Consider the following 16,869-nt stretch of genomic DNA (forward strand, 5'->3'; position numbering starts at 1 on the left):
GGCATCTTTCTCCTGCACCGATTCTGCCCAGGGCCGGTCCCTCTAAGCCTTTCAGACTCAATACCTTAAACCCCAGAAAGAGATTTAGGCAGGAAAGGAGGAGAACCAAGACCACATTTCTCCTGCAAGCACAGTGCGCCTAACCCTTCACCCGGCCCACGTGCCAGCCACGGGCTCATCCCTTCCTCGTTCTCTCCTCCCGCGTAAACGCTGGCCCTCGGGAGGGGCCCTTTCGCCTTGCAACCACCCCCAGCTTAGGTTTCACTGCTGTTGTCCCATATATTGCACGCCTCCTTGTTTACCCGTGCAAGCTCTCTCTGTTTCCCCCCTCCCTCCTTCTAACAACAATCGGCACTTTGTCACCACGAAACATTTAACACCCACGTCGCTTGCCAGCTTCTCTGCCAGTCCGTGCCAAGCTCGGCTTGGGGCCGGCCAGCCCTCTTTTTTCGCTTTGAGAAACCGGAGACGTCATCGCTATTTTCACTGTTGCTTTTTGGGGAGGGTGGGGAGGACCCAGGGAGGCTCCCAAGGCAGTGCCAACAACACACCTGTAAGGCGGGCCACGTGGGATTTTGGAGAGGGGGGAAACGGGCCGTGTCTAAGTCAGGCAAACCAAAAGCTGTTAAGGGGCCTTCTCCACTATACCTCGTAGCCTCGTCATCCAAATACAATTTCTTTCATTTTTTTTTCCAACCCACATTCCCTTGTGCATAAAATGCCAGGGACGGAAGGCCAGGCATGACGTCCGTGCTAGGAAGTCGCCAGACGGGCCAGATTTGCAAGCGCAGAAGGGCATAAATGGGGAAAAAAAAATCACAGCCCTCTACACTTTAGCTGGCTGCCGGTGGTGGCTAGACCCTTGGAAATTTTGGGGGGGTGTTTTCGACAGGTGGGCACGGCCGAGGGGTGCTCTTAACATCCAGCCACGCAGCACGACAAGGCTTTGAGACCCACGGCCTAAACATCAGAGCAGGGCAGGCGTTAGCCTCAATCGCCCACCGGAGATCGGAGGGGGGGGACCACGGCCTCCCAAACTCTGAGGGGGAACCGAACAGGTCCGAGCGCTTGATCGCGTGGGGTGCAGCCTTTTAAGCGAGCCGATGAGCATTTTAATCATTCGACACTCAAAAGGCAAGGAAATCTGGCTGGCACTCCCGGATATTTGGGAAATTGCAGGTAAAAAGGGCACATTGCTTGGGAATGGAACAAAACAACGGATACTGTACACATGCACACACCCCCCCAAAATGAAAATATTGTTGCACATAGATTGGGTAAGCTGGACCAGGGATTGTTGTGATGATGTCCGTGGATCAAAACACGGCCCTGTGATGCCAGCAGACCCAATGAGGGGCCAACTCCAACCTCCATCACTCTCCCCCCCCATTGCCTCTCCCACTCCCACCCCCATCTGCCCTCCTTCTGCCCCCCTTTTTTTCCTTTCTGCCTCTCCCACAGCAAAAACCCAGGCCCGGCCTTATAAAGAAGATTTTCTTGGCCACGTTTCCATAGCAACAGAAACAGGTTTCGCATGGCAAGAGGCAGATACACCATTTTGTGGCTGTCCATCCTCCCCCCTCGACTCCCTTCCTTTCCCCCCCCTCAATAAAACCCCACACACAACAACAACAACACGCATCGGCCGAAGTGACCCACATAGCGATGAGCTGGTTTTTCAGAGCCCCATAGAAACACAGCACAAAAGTGAGGAAGGAAAGGGTGCAGGATGAGGACCAGTTTGGATTTAGTTCCCTCCCCCCACTCCAAAAACCTCAATCCGCCACCCTGTTTCCATGCTTTGCAACACCAACAATTTCGCCTGTTTATTGACTGAAGGCAGGACGTTAAAAGCAATGGGTGTTTTTTACCCTTTTGTTCCGGTTTTTTTAAGCCATACATGAGGTCAAAGTCCACCTGCAGCTCAGCAGCCAGATGGATGTTCTTGGAAATTCGAGACATTTTCTGATTTGTGCGTTCCTGGTTCATTTGCCTTTTGCTTCCCATGCACTGTGTCCTAAACGCACACACATACACACCCTTCTAATGGGGCGAGAGGTGAGCCTATTTCCTAGAGGGAAAGAAGTTACAGATGGGTTCAAATGCAAAAGGAAATGAGAAGTTTTTCCAAAACAAAAAAAGGTCAGATAAAACATATAGGTATTGCCCGGCAACTATCTGGAACCCACTGTTGGTGCATCTCAAGCCCAATTAAACATATTAATCTCTGAGATGCAAGCCAAGTCTCTTAACTAACATGGCCATTCCACCCCCCTATTCAGATCATGACAAGTGAGCACCCTTTCTCCAACCGGAAACACTTCCCGTTTTTAAATTAATGATCCACTCCTAATTTCCCACCCTGCACCAAAGATTTCGAGTAATTCAGAACGAATATAAACAGGTTTGTGGGCAGCTGATGTTTTTTTTTTCTATGCAACGCTGGCATGTCTTTTCACCCGGATTGCGTGCCCTCTCGCCATCCCTCCCTGGTATACAGATGGTCGTGTCCCCTTGTAAAAACTCCCTGGCGATGGAGGGTGGCACCTCCTTTCTCCAGACCAACGCCCACAGTCTCCACTGCCAGCTGGGCATCATTTTGTACCTCCTAATGCTATCAGCTGTAAGTCCCACGTTCCCACATCTGGAAGGCAGGCGGAGAGGAGAGGATTAATTTGCAGGAAGGGTGGCATTAAGCCAGGAAGCACCCACCCGATGCCCCCTGTTCTCTCCTGGAGCTAAATCAGAGGTTCCTGGCCCTGCAAGTAAACCCAATCAAGATACTCTAAAGAAAAGGAAAAAAGAAACAGTGGCATTTTTGCTTTTTGTGTGTGCGCTTAACTAATCCTTTTGTTGTGTGAAAGGAGAAAGTAAGTAGCCGGAGCAAAGTCCAAACTGAGCGGAAAATGCCAAGGTATCATGCAATGCCCCTTCATACCAAAACTTTAGAAAGAGAGAGAAACAGACAGACCGCCTTGCATGTAGAAAGCCAGTGTATCAAGATGGTCTTCTCAAGGCTATAGACGTTCCAGACAAAAAGGCTTATTGTGGAAGTCTCTATCACTGTGTCACCCAGGGAGTCTCCAAACGTATAGCTAGTGCGTTGGTTCTCCCGACAAAGCAGTTCGGGCCATTCATGTCTTCCTTGGGAAACGGGTGTTTTGTAGAGATAATGGCTCTTAACTGCGCATTCCAGACCAAGCAACTCCAAAACGCTTCACATGGCAACAGAGTTCCACGGACCCCAAATCTTAGGTTATCGTGAAGACTGCAGTGACGTTTGGAGAGGAATGAGCTAATCCAAAAATCCAGATATCTTGATCCTGCACCCATAATTTGCCCTGTTTCTCCCTTCCTTCGTTCTCGCTAAAGTTAAAACCGAGAACAGCTGCTTTCTCCAGACAGAGGGGGGGGAAAGGGGGGTTGAGAAGCATGACTTCTCATCCCACGGTTAAGGAACGGTGTGTACCTTAATAACAATTAGCTCAGCAGCGGCCGCAAAGAGAAGCTCGTAACGGCTTTAAGACAGATGGTGAAAATTAAAAACCCACAGAACAAACACAAGCCCTGGATGGCCCACGCCAGCCGCCCTGCAAACTCTGCCAGGCTAAGAATTTGCCATGGGGGGCTTTGCGCCGCCCGGAAAACAAACCCGGCTTTGTCTGCAGAGGAGAAGAAGCGGGAAGAAGCCAGCGACACATCTTCGTTTTTGAAAAATTGGAAGAGGGGGAACCAAAGGATGCATCGGGGACAGTTCTGGGTTCAGCATCTGTAGCCCCATCAAAATTTAAACCCACGGCTCTGCAGCAGGGTGGCGTGGGTTTGCTTGGAAAAACAGCAGGAGCACGCACATAACATGTATCCAGGGATTTTGCGCCACCCTTAAGCTTTTTTTCTGGGCCACATATCACTCCCTCAGGCGCGTCTGAAAAGGTGGATGTCCACCTACAAAACGTGGCAGCTTTCCTCGCTTGACATGGCTACCCACCTTAGAAAAGCTACGGAGCTGGGAAAGAACTTGTCTCCTGTAGTTCCACCGGCCCAAGTGAAGTCGAAGCATAAGAAGGCAGAGACAGACTTAGGCTTTAAAGAGAGAGAGGCTGGACGCTCCCCTGTCAGAAGTGAAGCGTGTGGCTTTTCTACAAAAGCATGGGGTGGACCTTTTGGGTCCTTTCTCCCATTTCTATAAAATTTCAGGAGCGAGAAATCTTCACGAGACATGATCCCCACTTGAGGGAAAAGAACTCTGTGTATGCACAGGGACACATTCTCCTTACCATCCCGGCATCAAAATCAAGATTTCGTCCCGGCTTCCAGGCAGGCCTTCACCCTCCATTCAAATTATGCAAGTTTTTTTCTTCTTCAAATACTCAAAAGGCTTCTGCAGTGTTAATCCCAAAGTCTTACATCTTGAGAGTCCTGGAAATATCCTGCGCTATTCCTTCATTATAATGCACATAAATTAAATAGAAAAATAACGGAAGGGGGGGGAGAAATGCTTCTTGCAGAGAAAGCTGGTGCAGCCGGTAAGAAGGTCAAGCTAAGACAGCGGGCAGGACTTCACGTCCACGCAGGAAAGGATGAGGAGAGAAGCCAAGAGAAGAACGGCCAGTAGGGTATCTTTCCTACTGGCCAGAAAGCAGGAACAGTGCCTCTGTGCATGCACAGAGTGCCTTTCTCAGAGACACTCTTTCCAGCTTCCCCGTCGACAGCCAAGCAAAATTGCATGGTCTGGATGTGGTCAGACTGCAACTCCCATGATGCCTTGCGGCTCGCTTTGATGTTTGGGGATGATGGGAGCTGTAGTGGGAGGCGGCACCGCTTTCCACTCTTTGTGTAAACATCTGGGGGGGGAAAGGGATGAGAAAACTGATTGCAAAGCCAGAGGCCAAACTGGGGACTCAACGCACCCATTGTCTTGCCTAAGCTCTGGATTTTGGGGTGGGTGAGAGCAGTCCCTAGTGGTTGGAACCAAAGGCATAAAGAGGGTGGAGAACTAAAATAGCGCCATAGTGTAAGTTTCAGACCAGTTGCAAGACCAGGAGATGGCAGATTTCCAGAGGAGGGCGGGTGGGAGAGTCCAGCAACTTTGCAGAATTAACCCCAACAAACGTGTGGCCGAGTGTCGGGGGCCAAAACAGAGAGAAATCTAGGGTGGGGGAGAACGGGGTGACCCACGTCCACCCTTTCCTGCAGCTCTGTCTCTGTCTGTTTATCTCTCCCTCTCCTCCCCTCCTGGAGCTCAGCAAAGCCCAAGAAGCAGAAATAAGAGTCTCAGAGGCATTCAAAGAGAGAGAGACGGACCTGACCCACATAAAGATCAGCGCGGGGAGGGGCCGACACAGAGCGCCAGGATGCGTGCAAGACACCGGTGCAAGCTGTGGCCCCCGCTCACGAACCGAGCCACAGCTGGAGAAGGGGTTTGGCGGAGAAGAGGGGGTCAAACGCTTTGGCAGGTGGAGAGGGTGGCGCAGGAGAGTGGGTGTCAGGCCAAAGAGCTGGGGAACTCATCCCGCGCCATGGAGGATCGCCCCTCTCTGGTCGGCCCCCCTCCCCAAAATTCCCAATGCATCCGTGTCCTAACTTTGCCCCTCGAAACACTGGGCTGTCTTGTGCCTTAAGCAGACGGGGATCTGCACCTTTTAGAGAACCTCCTTATAACAATCTTTTTTAAAAAAACTAATTTGGGGGGGGTCATTGCTTGGATGGAGGGATGTCCGGCCCTCCAGCTGTGAATGGACCACCAGTCCTTCCAGCCCTGCGGATGCCGGCTGAGTCTCTGCAGGAGACCGGCCCACAACCTCTGGAATACAGATGTGAACAAATAATCACCATTTCCATCGCCCTTGGGATGAACGGAGGGCTCAGCCCATCAAGGCAGACTGTAAAGATAACTAGACCATTTTTTTTTTTGCAAAATCGTTTTTCTTGGAGAAATTACAAATTTATGGGTGCACGCACAAAAAAACACTTCCATGAATTTTTCACTAAAACACACACCAGCAGCCCTGGAATAGGAAACAGAGGCCAAAACTCATGCAGTTTTACCCAGCAGAGAGAAAACCTTTAATTTCATTTCATTCTCACCCCGGGAATCAATGTACGATTCACATCTCTGATCTGGAGGGAGCCAGTCGGCCCTTCTCGGCATAAATCTTATTTTTTTTTTGCCCCCCCCCAACGCCTCTGCAAATCTGAAGTTTTTGAGCACCGCCGTCGGGCATCAGCGTTCTCACTTATTTTAATATCCATTTTAATGTGGAAAGTTTAGTTATTTGTTATAGCCTCACTCTTAAACCCTGAATTGGAAATTTTGCTATTTTTCTAAGAAAGGGTTAGATGCATCATCACCAGCAGCTGCTTGGTGTTTATCCCGGCAAAGTCCTTTTATCGCCCAGACATCTGTGTGGGTCATAAGGAACCCACCTCTTTGGCTTCCCACTTTTTCCTCGGTGCCCAGATCTCCTGTTCAGCTTCTGGCCGGTGGTCAAAAGGGTGTTATGAAAGCACAGGCCCTTGAGTTTCAAAATTGGCTCTCAGTAGGACGTAATCACAAAATCCTGTGGCAATGAGTTCCGCCACTCAGTGGTTCCCCGATCGTAAACCCGGTCCAGCAAAAACAGGATCCAAATCTTTTCTCAGCTTCCACCCAGCCTTCTAAGTTATGACGCACACTGTCGGAGCACAACGATGAAGGTATTAAGACTTTGGAAAGGGAGGCAACCAGTATCACAAGGTTCCAGATGCAACAAGGCTCCGGGCAGCTTTACCTGCTTGTGGGAAATGAGAATTCAGCCTCTCTCCTCACCCACCCACCCATGTCATTAAATTAACTGAAAACTGTCCTTGTTAAAGAGCTGTGCTGGATACTCTGGAATTGATAAATATCCTTCTTAAAAAATGAGGCAGACTTGGCAGCTACACAAGGAGCCGCCGCAGAGAGCTTCCATCTCCTCCATATTCATCTAAAACTTCCTCGGAGGCTTGCACATTAGATGTAAGACCTCCACACAGGATTTTCATGAGCATAATGGGGAAAGGGGGGGGAGATACAGGAAAATCCGTAGGCGGAATTCCAAACCAGCCAACACAGCCTTAGTATCATGGGGCCAGCAGTTCCACCGGCTAAAAACCTCCACTGCCTCTTATGAAGCAAGGGCCTTCATTTTGAACCTGTTGCCCATTGGGCACCTGCTCGGAAAGTAGAAATCAGATGTACTCTCTCTCTCTCTCTCTCTCTCTCTCTGTGTGTGTGTGTGTGTGTATGTGTGTGTCCGTCCGGCCCCTGGACAGGGCAGCCACCTGCTCCAACCAATCTGGCACAGATGGATACTCTTTTTCCAAAAACCCCTCTTTGCGGATCTTGCACTCGGAAGCCAGCTGGAATGCATAAATCTAACCAGATCTGGGGGGGGGAAAGTGTTCGGCTGACGTAGGAGGGAGCTTTGGAGTGGCAAGCTGCTTTCCCCCCCCCCTTTTTTTTAATATTTCACCCACGAACAACACAACAGACACCGACACCCACAACAATAACAACTCGCCGCCGGAAAGGGAGGCGGCATCTTTCCTCATCCACCACCCCCCAAATCGAGAGAAAGCCTTTCTCGAATTCCTTCAGCACCACTTCCCACTTATCTAATTTTTTTAAAGGGGGGGGTCTTTAATTGCACAAAAACTGCTGAAAGATTTAGACACATCTTCCTTGCAACCTATGGACCATTTAATGCGGGGGGGGGGAAGAGTTTCATCTTTACATCAATTACTGCTGGGTAATTGGAGGGGGGCGATCACCTCTAATTTGCCCCCCCTTGTATAAAAGGGAGGGGGCTTTCCTCTCCCTCCCCCCCGCCCTTTTGAAAGAGAGGACCCCCAGCAAATCTGAGCTGCTCACCTAGCATCTTCTACTGGGAGATGCTGCATTAGGGGTGGGAGGGAAAGGAAAGGATCCAGATCAAAGGAATAGGGCCCGATCCCCGCTCCAGCCCCCACCAAAAAGATAGCCCCCCACCTGGCCCTCCTCTCCCCTTTGGCAAGACTCAGAACAACCCTTGTTCAAATCATCCAAGCCAGATTCTGCAATCGCTCCGTTATTTTCTGCATCTGAAAAAATCGGAAATCCCATTTTCCACGGGGGTTGGGGGCAACACAGACCCAGATCTCCTCTCCCCCCCCCCAATCATCCTTCCCATAAAGGCACTAACCGGGCTCCGTCGCTTGAGGGTGACGTTTTTCCAGAGGAGAAGGTAGAGCTGGTGCAAAAAACCCATCTTGAAACCCATCCTTTTTGCCGGATCCGGCGATGCATCAGCGGCAAAGCATCTGGAGGGGGGGAGGATGTTGGCTGGGGGGGGGGAGAAGGAGAAGCTATGGGCAGAGGGAAGGAGGAGCTCGGCCTAGAGCGAGCTGGCTTCCTGCATCTCCCTCCAGCCCCCACCCGGGGCCAAAAGCCGGTCTCCGCTCCAAATCCTCGCCCCGGCTGGCTCGCACCCTTTGCGGCGAGAAAAGCAGGCGGGCGGGCAATTAGAGACGCCCCTCCGCGTTGCCGGCGCCCTCGGGCGGGCAGGCAAGGAGGCCGGCTCGGTCCCGATCCGGCGCAAAGCCGGAGCCAAAGGGGCTGGTCTTCCAAAAAGAAAGCCGGGTTGGTCCGCCTTCCCCGGTGCGTAACCGACCCAAGAAGGGGGGTCGGTCTTCCTCCGCCACCGGCTCGACCGGACGCACCTCTGCCTGCCTGGCGATCCTCCCTCCTTCTCCCGGTACTGCATCGGCTCGTCTCCCAGCGCCAGCCTCCGCTCCGCTCTCCGCCCGCCTCCCTCGCCCAGGCCGGCCCCGGACTCTTAAAGAGGCAGCTGGCTGGGATTTTGGGGGGCTGGGGAGAAGATCGGGGTGCCGGCGCCCCCAAGCGGGCTTCTTCCCCCACCCTCCACCATCATGGCACATACCCCCCCATATCCGCTTCTCGCCCAGCCCTAGTTCTCTCCCTTGGGCTAAAAGAAGCCACCATCACCACCACCCCAGTCCCCCCTCTCTGCCGATCCCAAGAACCTTCTTTCAGCCTCAAGGCGCTAGTCCGCATGGATCAGCCCGAAGCAGCATCGGTTCATCTCATTGATTCGTGGGATTCATTTATATTTGAAATATCTCCTGGCCAGCCTTTCGGAAGATCCCTGGGCCCGCCTCCAAGGTTTGACCAAGGCAATAGGAAACGGACAATTTGAAACAATTAATTTTTGGATTCCCAAAGCGTTTTTTTTGGGGGGGGGGAGGAGCACAAGATTGAATGACTTTGCTTGCTTTGTTATATGGGCTGGACCCACCTGTGGTTCTTGAAGCAGCAGCTTTGAGTTGTATTTTATTTTTGAAATGACGACACCCCCGAATCCCCCACTAGGTGCCTGGGACAGGATGCTGGGTGTTGTAGTCCCCACTAGGTGCCTGGGGCAGGATGCTGGGTGTTGTAGTACAAAAATTTATTCTGATTCAAAGTTCCTTTGTAGATGGGGGGTGTTTCACCTAAAAAGTGCCCCCGGCTGGCTTTTTAAAATTTTCTTCCCCACCTGGGAAAAGAAGCAGCTTCGCGGAGATACAAAATGGGACAGTCAAGTCTGTGATTCCAAACCCCCAGGGAAGCTGAGAGGCTTGTCAGAATGGGTGGACCAGACCAGAAAAGATCCAGGCTAGGATTCTTATGCAGGAAAGGATGATGCCCACCCTCTGGGGGGGGGGGAGGGTGACACACACCCCTATGGTGAATGGTGGACGGCTTCCAGGACTTCATCCTTCGAATGCCAGTGTTCTAGGCCCAGAATGATGCTGATCCCATCATCAGCCTTGTTATCTTATAGAGAGGACCCAAGACTTTAAGGAATTTTCTCCTTGCATCCTTGAAGACTTGCAGGTTTACACCTGTTGGTTTTCCTGGACTATGAGCCACTTTCCTGAAAAGCCCTGTGTAGAGCTTTAACATTCCAGGCTGATCATGCCCAACATACACAGGTTGGCAAGATCAGGGTGAAACTGGAATTAACCATTATATTACTATAATTACCATCTCTGTGTGCAGAAAACAAGGAATCTACATCCACTTTCCCTGGCTTTAAGAAACCCAGCTTCCCCCTCCCTGCTTGAGCAATGCCTGGTCTCAGGGCGCCCCCTGGGGGTAAACTAGGTGAACTGCAGGCTCTTGGCAAAAGGAACTTTTTAAGTGGGGGGCTGGAGGAACGAATTTCCCATTGTTGTACAGAGTCTGATGGTTATGAAACTGAGCCCACCTCACTGCTTTGGGGGCCACGTGGGGTGGGGGTGGAATTAGAAATGGCCACGGTACCAACCTGCCCCGGGACCTGGCTAGCTTGAAGGATTCTGGGATCTGGTGGTTCCAAAAAACAGAAAACTTGTTTTATCTAAACTTTTGCCCCCAATGATGGTCTAAATAAAGAAATAAAATTATTTTAGCAGTTCTACAGCACAATTAATCTCCCTTGCCCAAGCCCTCTGAGCAGGTAGCCATCATGCCATCTTGTGGCAAGGAGTTCCGCAGGCAAAACAATTTCCCCCCTCGAAGACAGCATTTTTTTAAAAACTGAATCTTCTGAAGAAGCTCCTTCCTGCATCCACAGCACACATTGCTTCTAGCAGTGTGGAAGAGGAGAAGTGGGGAGGAAGAAACCACCTCACCTTGACTTCTCTCTCATCTTCAAATTTAAAAAAAAAAACCCACAAAAAACAGAACACCCTCATTTTTAATCTACCACATCTATTCAGTTGCTTTATTAGCACTTGATGGGGCTTTCCAAATCAGGTGCCAACCAGAATAAGAGTTCGGAAGTGTTCTTTTGTTTAATTAAATAATTAAATTTAATTATTTTGTGATATCTGGGAAATTTGGCAAATTCTATCGGGGGTGGGAGGAAGGTAAGATTTTTTTTCATCCTAGCTTTGAGCAAAAGTATATCAAAAAAAAGGTGCACTTAAAAAAACCAACACAGATTTGCAGGAAACAGCTGTATAGCCAGTGTGAAAAAAGCTGGTGATAAAGTTTTGACCAAAGTAGAAGAAGAATTGAGAGAGAGCAACCGCAGGTGCTGTTCCGTCGTTTGCCGCTCTCCTGCCCCCCAAAATAAAATAAAATAAAATAAAATAAAAGGACGACAAATCCAGAAATCCTCAGGGGTTAATGCCATCGTTTCCAGGAGGAAACAGAAGACCACAAGGTAAGTTTGCTACAAGTTTTTTTAAAAAAAATGGTTTTCAGAGAATGTTTTCTTTCATAAATATGCCAATAATAATCATTTCAAGCAAAGGAAACGGCATCTTTCCAAAAAAGATCAAGACGTTTTAAAAAAAATTCCAGCTTGTCTTTTAAGCACTGATTAGCCCAAACTGTGAATATGTTTTTGATGTTGCTTGCTGTTTTTAGGATAGTGTTTGATCCTTTTAAATATTTTTATACCTATTAGTTGTCACTTTGAATATTGTCGTTTGTTGAGGTGAGAGACTCCTTTGAGGAGAAAGGCAGGGCAAAACGTTGTAAATAAAATAAAAGCAACATTTCACTTGCGTGCCTCTGCTAGGTTGTTTTATTAAAAGCCACAAAAGTAATTCTTGCCCAGAATTTTAAGCAGTCTTTGTTTTTTAAGGACCTGCGTATCAAAGATGCTGTCATCACAAGGTTTAACACACTCTGACTTTCTTACCAACCCAGCCCGATCCCTGCCTTTTGATTTCTGTACTTTGATGCCACGTATAAATATTTGCCATGTTATATCTCCTTCTCTTGTGTCTCATGAAGTGGACTTTATATAAATTAGTCTTTATGGTGCCATCCTGTTTTTGTCTTTTTTTTAAACTTTTTTTTTCCAGCTATAAAGCAAGATTTGATTCACGGAGGGAGTTTTTCTTTCTTTCTTTCTTTCTTTCTTTCTTTCTTTCTTTCTTTCTTTCTTTCTTTCTTTCTTTCTTTCTTTCTTTCTTTCTTTCTTTCTTTCTTTCTTTCTTTCTTTCTTTCTTTCTTTCTTTCTTTCTTTCGTGTTATGTATTATGATGTTGTGTTTCTGAAACTTCCATGACTCAAACATTGTGTAAAATTCTGGGCTAGTAGTATTTAAAAAAAAAAAAAAACCCAGAAACACAAAACTCAACAATCTAGTGCAGACATGGAAATGAAATACACTTATTTTATGTATTATTTATTTCTGCTGCTGCAGGAATATTCCAGTCAATCCCTTCCCCTACTTTTCTCTCCTTATGAGCTCTGCATTTCCCCCATTTTTCTCACCCAAATAATTTTCGAACGGCAGAACTGGAAGGGGGACCCTAAGGGATCATTGAGTCCAGCCCTTTGAATGGGGCACTGGTGGGAATCGAACTCCCAACCAGATGCCTAAACCACCAGCATTTTGCATACACACACCCTGTTCTCTGATTCATCTCTTGTTTACTAACCAGACCTGGAAAAGAAGCAATGATTTCTTTTTCCATGTTCCCCTACTCCCCTTATTTTTACTCCTACGTCTATAGCAAAACTTCTTGATCTCACCACCGACATGCCTTAAACGGTGCAAGCAAAGACAGAGCGATTGTTGGTTCCTTTACGTTTTTATTTATGTATTCTACTCCGTTTTATAGATTGTGTTGAGTTGGGTTTCCTTGATGTTTTAATAGTGCCGTGCTGTTGTTAATGCACAATGAGCTCGTTTTTATTCCTCTGTATTCCATTAAGCAAACATGCAATTCACCTTTTTTTCTTAAAAATAAAAAATAAAAAGTGGGCTGCATGTCCAAACCCTGGCTCCCCAAAAAACGGGGTGGGGGGGCAGTTTCGACCTCTCACTTTTTCTGCCCGGGCCTTGCCTGCCTTTCATCAGCATCCCCTCAGGCCGGCTAGTCTTTGCAAAATCCATGTAGGTTGCCAGAAGCCCTGGGCATAAGTCTGACCTTTCCAGAGAAACCTTGAATTTCCTTATGACGTTCAAGCCGAGAACTGATCAAGAACAAATCTGCAAGAGTAGGACCAGAGGCATAAATAGGGCAGGTTAGGCTGCCCAGAGGGGGCTTTGACCCAAGAGTTTTGTGAGGGTGCAAATATTCGCTGCTCAGAGGCTACAACCCTCACCCACCCACCCAGAGCCAGCCTCCAGCCAATCCTCTCCGGGCAGTGTTTTGACATAAAATTTTTTTAGAGAAGTGAGTGACTGGAAGTAACACTGCAACAGATGGCTTTTTATTTTCGCTCGTCTCGAGATTTGCTTCACGATGCCCCCGTTTGCTTTGCGAAAATACGTTTGCGTCGGTCTTTTGCTTAAACACGACCGGATTGCTTTTGCTTTGCCCATCGGTGAACAAAGAGGCAGCTCTCTGCTTCCAGAAAGCGACCCCTAAATGCTTGCATGGAACAAAAAAAAAATGCATATATGAAATGGAACGCCCTCGGCTGTTGCATTTCATGCCTCTGACGAAATAGATGTCCAGCCGCCCAAGGGAACGCTGCAATACATGCGTGAGGCCTCATGTCTGTTGCAAGAGGGAGATGTGGGTTCGTTGCTCATTCTTTGCAAAAGAGCCTCTTTGCATCCTTGAGCCCAGGGTGGCTTTCCGGCTGGCTGAAGGATTCTGGGGGTTGTAGTTTAGAAACAAAAAAGGAGAAGGAATCCAGTTTTGCCTCATCGAAGTTCTCAGAGCAACCCAAACCTGACAAAACCCCATCGCCTTGCGCAATGCTGGTTCCCCACTTCCGAGGTGGAGGCTCACTGTCTTCTCTCTTGCTTCTCTCTTCCTACAGCTGCTCCGAGAGAGAAACGAAGAAACCCCAAGCCTGGGTCCCGAATTCGAATCAGCTGATCTTGCTGGGGACGGAGCGAGGAGTGGCCCGCTCTCTGGAGGATGGTCGCCAGCCCGGTGAAGAGGTTTGTGGGCACGGCGGTTCTCTTTGCCGTGCTCTGGAACGTGGTTTTCCTCGGTCAGTGGCTGGACAGCGTTGGGCGACCCCGGGAGCCGCCCCTGACGGTCTTGATTTGGGACTGGCCCCAGGGGCGGCCTCTGAACCTCACCGGCGACCTCTGTGCCACAAGGTACCAGATTGAGGGGTGCCACTTGACCGGAGACCGCCGCTTGTACGGTGACGCGGACGTGGTGGCGTTCCATCACCGGGAGCTTCAGAAGGACAGGGCCCATCTGCCAAGGGCAAAGGGCAATCCCGGGCAGAAGTGGGTGTGGGTCTCCCTGGAGTCCCCCAGCCACTCCGATGCTTTAAGCGGCTGGAACGGGACAGAATGGGACTGGGTCATGACCTACAGGCGCGACTCTGACATCTTCGTCCCTTATGGCGAACTCGTCCCTCGCACGCCGGACGACAAGGTGGACATCCCGGAGAAGACCGGCTTGGTGGCCTGGGTCATCAGCAACTTCCATCATCACCAGGAGAGAGCGCAGCTGGCCCTGAATCTCTCCCGGCACCTCCGGATCGACGTGTACGGCAAGGCGAGCAAGAAACCGCTCTGCCCGGGCTGCCTGTTGCCGACCATCGCCCGGTACAAGTTCTACCTCGCCTTCGAGAACTCCATCCACCGGGACTACATCACCGAGAAGCTTTGGCGCAACAGCCTCCTCGCGGGGGCCGTGCCCATCGTCCTGGGGCCGCCCCGGGCCAACTACGAGGAATTCATCCCGGCCGAGGCCTTCATCCACGTCCGAGATTTTGGCTCCGTGGAGGACCTGGCCGGCTTCCTGGCCCACATGAACGAGAGCCACTACCGGCGTTACTTCGCGTGGAAGCGGCGCTATCGCGTCAAGCTGTACGACGACTGGCGGGAGCGTTTCTGCACCATCTGCCGGCGGTACCCCCACCTGCCCCGAGGAAAAGTTTATCCTGATTTGAAGAGCTGGTTCTGGGATTAGGTGTTCAGGTGGGCTGGGAGACTAACCAGAAGCAAGAGAGCGGTTCTACGCCTTTGCAATTCGATGGTGAGACCCAAATATCCACCAGCGAGGGGAGACCCACCTTTGCTCCCCAAGCAGCCCAAAATAAATCCCCTGATTTATTTTGCAACCGGCCCCACTGTGGGTTACAATCTACCACGTCACCTCTCCCTCCTCCTCCTCTCTCGGGCAGGAAAAAGGCCCCTTCCTTCTTCTCCGCCACCTCCTCCTCTGATGATGATGATGCCCGAGGCAAACCACTTCCTTTGGGGTTCTCGTCAGCGCTGCCACCTCTCCGGAGGCCTGCGCTCGAGGTGGGTCTTCGGGAAAGCCCAGAGGGGGTTCCAGAAATGACACTCGCTTGCTTTCCAAAGTTGTTCCTGGCAGCATTAAATTTTTTTAGAGCTTATCTATTCGCCAATCTCAATTTTAAACCCTCTTCTCCTACCATCTAGGATCATGGGGGAAGGCATAGGAGAGATGGAGACACAAACACGCAGACACCCCTTCCCATCTCTGCTTGCAATCACCTCTCTCGAACCCACAACATCTGTCGGATGTCAACCAGCCTCCAGATTCCAAACTGGACTCAGGCCACGAGGTGCAAATTCATCCCCTCCCCGTCCGCGGCAGGGGCACCGTGCCATTTGGGAGCGCGCGCACACGGCTGCATCTCAGTGGGTGACGCAGCCCCTGCGCATACCTGTCTTAGGCTCCCTTTTCTGTGGCAAGGAGCCGTTGGGAGGCGGCATGCGCACACGCACCCCGAGGCCTGTGGGTTGGCGCCCCTTTTCCGGCAGCAAACATTGGCACCGTCTTAATTTCAGCCCCCAGGGCCAACGCTGCCTTGCCCAGAACCTGCCCCAAAGAGCTTACAGTTGCAAAGGCGGGCAAGCATGGGTCGGAAGGCGATGCCAGGGCCCGGCTAGCTCAGAGGTGAGATTAAGCGTGGATGGAGGCTCGCGGGCTCAGCCAGAAGCCAAGATGCTCCAGATAAAGCTAATCAGAGCAATAAATCTGCCCCTCGTTGCTGCCAGGCGGGGGGGGGAGGGAGAGGAAGCCAGCCTGCTCTGCCAGCCTGGCATCAAGGCCCCCCATTGCCCTTCCTGTTTATGCAACAGAAGCTTTCAGGGCTGTGAAGATGTGGGCCGGAAAGGGAGGACCCCCCCCCATGCACTCTCTCTCTTACACACTTCTAAAAATTTAAAATTTCCAGAGAGTGGCTGTAATCTTCATTTAGATCCAAAGTGTTTTCGTAAAAAGCCACCCCGACGCTCGGTGGTCCACCTACAGTCCACCTGCTTTTGGGGAGGAGAGCAGGACCTCTCCGAGGTCCCACAGCACCATGGGTTTTGTAGTCAGTTCAAGCCTTTTGGTGCTAATTGTGTTTGTAAAGCCCGCCTCTCCATCAGATCTAGGAGTCCTTTCAGAGGCTGCTGGACTCCAATTCCCATCAGGCTGGCCAGTCATGAGGGATGATGGGACTTGTGGCTCAACAACATGCAGAAAGCCAATTCACTGCTCGCTCCTGGTCTACTTAGACAGTACTAAATAAATGATTACGGTGGCAAATGAACCAATCAACGGGACACGCACAACTGACCAACGCACCAGCCTACACTGCCAGGCTGTTGTCGACATTGCTGGACTCACAAATGTGCTCTTCGAATACTTGAAATGCATCCATGCAAATACTGACAGGAGCAAGTTGTAGCCTAGTGGTTAGCGCCACAGGCTGGAACACGGAAGAGGCAGATCCGTCCGCCACCTGTCCCAGAAGTAACCTTGAGCCGGTCGCTCTCTTCTTCTTCTTCTTGGCCTGGCCTACCTCGCAGGGTTGTCGTGAGGAGGAGCGTCAACGTTACCCCGCCTCGAGTGCGCTGGAGGGAAGCTGGGATGGATAAAAGGAGTCATGAATAAATCATGGCACATGAAGGCACCAGGTTGGCTCGTTCA

At 50.4% G+C, this 16,869-nt stretch overlaps 2 protein-coding genes across 3 annotated transcripts in view; one reads left to right on the plus strand and one right to left on the minus strand.

The window, feature by feature from the left end:
• ABCA2 (ATP binding cassette subfamily A member 2) overlaps positions 1–8,810 on the minus strand; it is a 54,824-nt gene extending 46,014 nt beyond the window's left edge. Inside the window, exons 1-2 of one of the 2 annotated variants that reach the window (XM_072984998.2) lie at positions 8,719–8,810; positions 8,202–8,341 (exon numbers count right to left, since the gene is read on the minus strand). In XM_072984998.2, the coding sequence (XP_072841099.2) occupies positions 8,202–8,279 (78 nt within the window). In that variant the 5' untranslated portion in view covers positions 8,280–8,341; positions 8,719–8,810. Of the gene's footprint in view, positions 1–8,201; positions 8,457–8,718 lie in introns of those variants that run through there. The other variant, XM_072984999.2, reaches the window with a different exon arrangement.
• Positions 8,811–11,088: 2,278 nt separating this feature from the next.
• Positions 11,089–15,031, plus strand: FUT7 (fucosyltransferase 7). Its single transcript, XM_072985000.2, has 2 exons — positions 11,089–11,210; positions 13,778–15,031. The coding sequence occupies exon 2, from the start codon at positions 13,879–13,881 to the stop codon at positions 14,890–14,892; it is 1,014 nt and encodes a 337-aa protein (XP_072841101.2). The 5' UTR covers positions 11,089–11,210; positions 13,778–13,878; the 3' UTR covers positions 14,893–15,031.
• Positions 15,032–16,869: the final 1,838 nt, after the last annotated feature.

The sequence above is a fragment of the Pogona vitticeps genome, chromosome ZW-PAR, assembly GCF_051106095.1.
Source record: "Pogona vitticeps strain Pit_001003342236 chromosome ZW-PAR, PviZW2.1, whole genome shotgun sequence".
In the NCBI taxonomy this organism is placed as follows: Eukaryota; Metazoa; Chordata; class Lepidosauria; order Squamata; family Agamidae; genus Pogona; species Pogona vitticeps.

Bases quoted from the DNA above. Each gene is read 5' to 3' on its own strand.
- FUT7 (XM_072985000.2), top strand. From the start codon at position 13,879: ATGGTCGCCAGCCCGGTGAAGAGGTTTGTGGGCACGGCGGTTCTCTTT.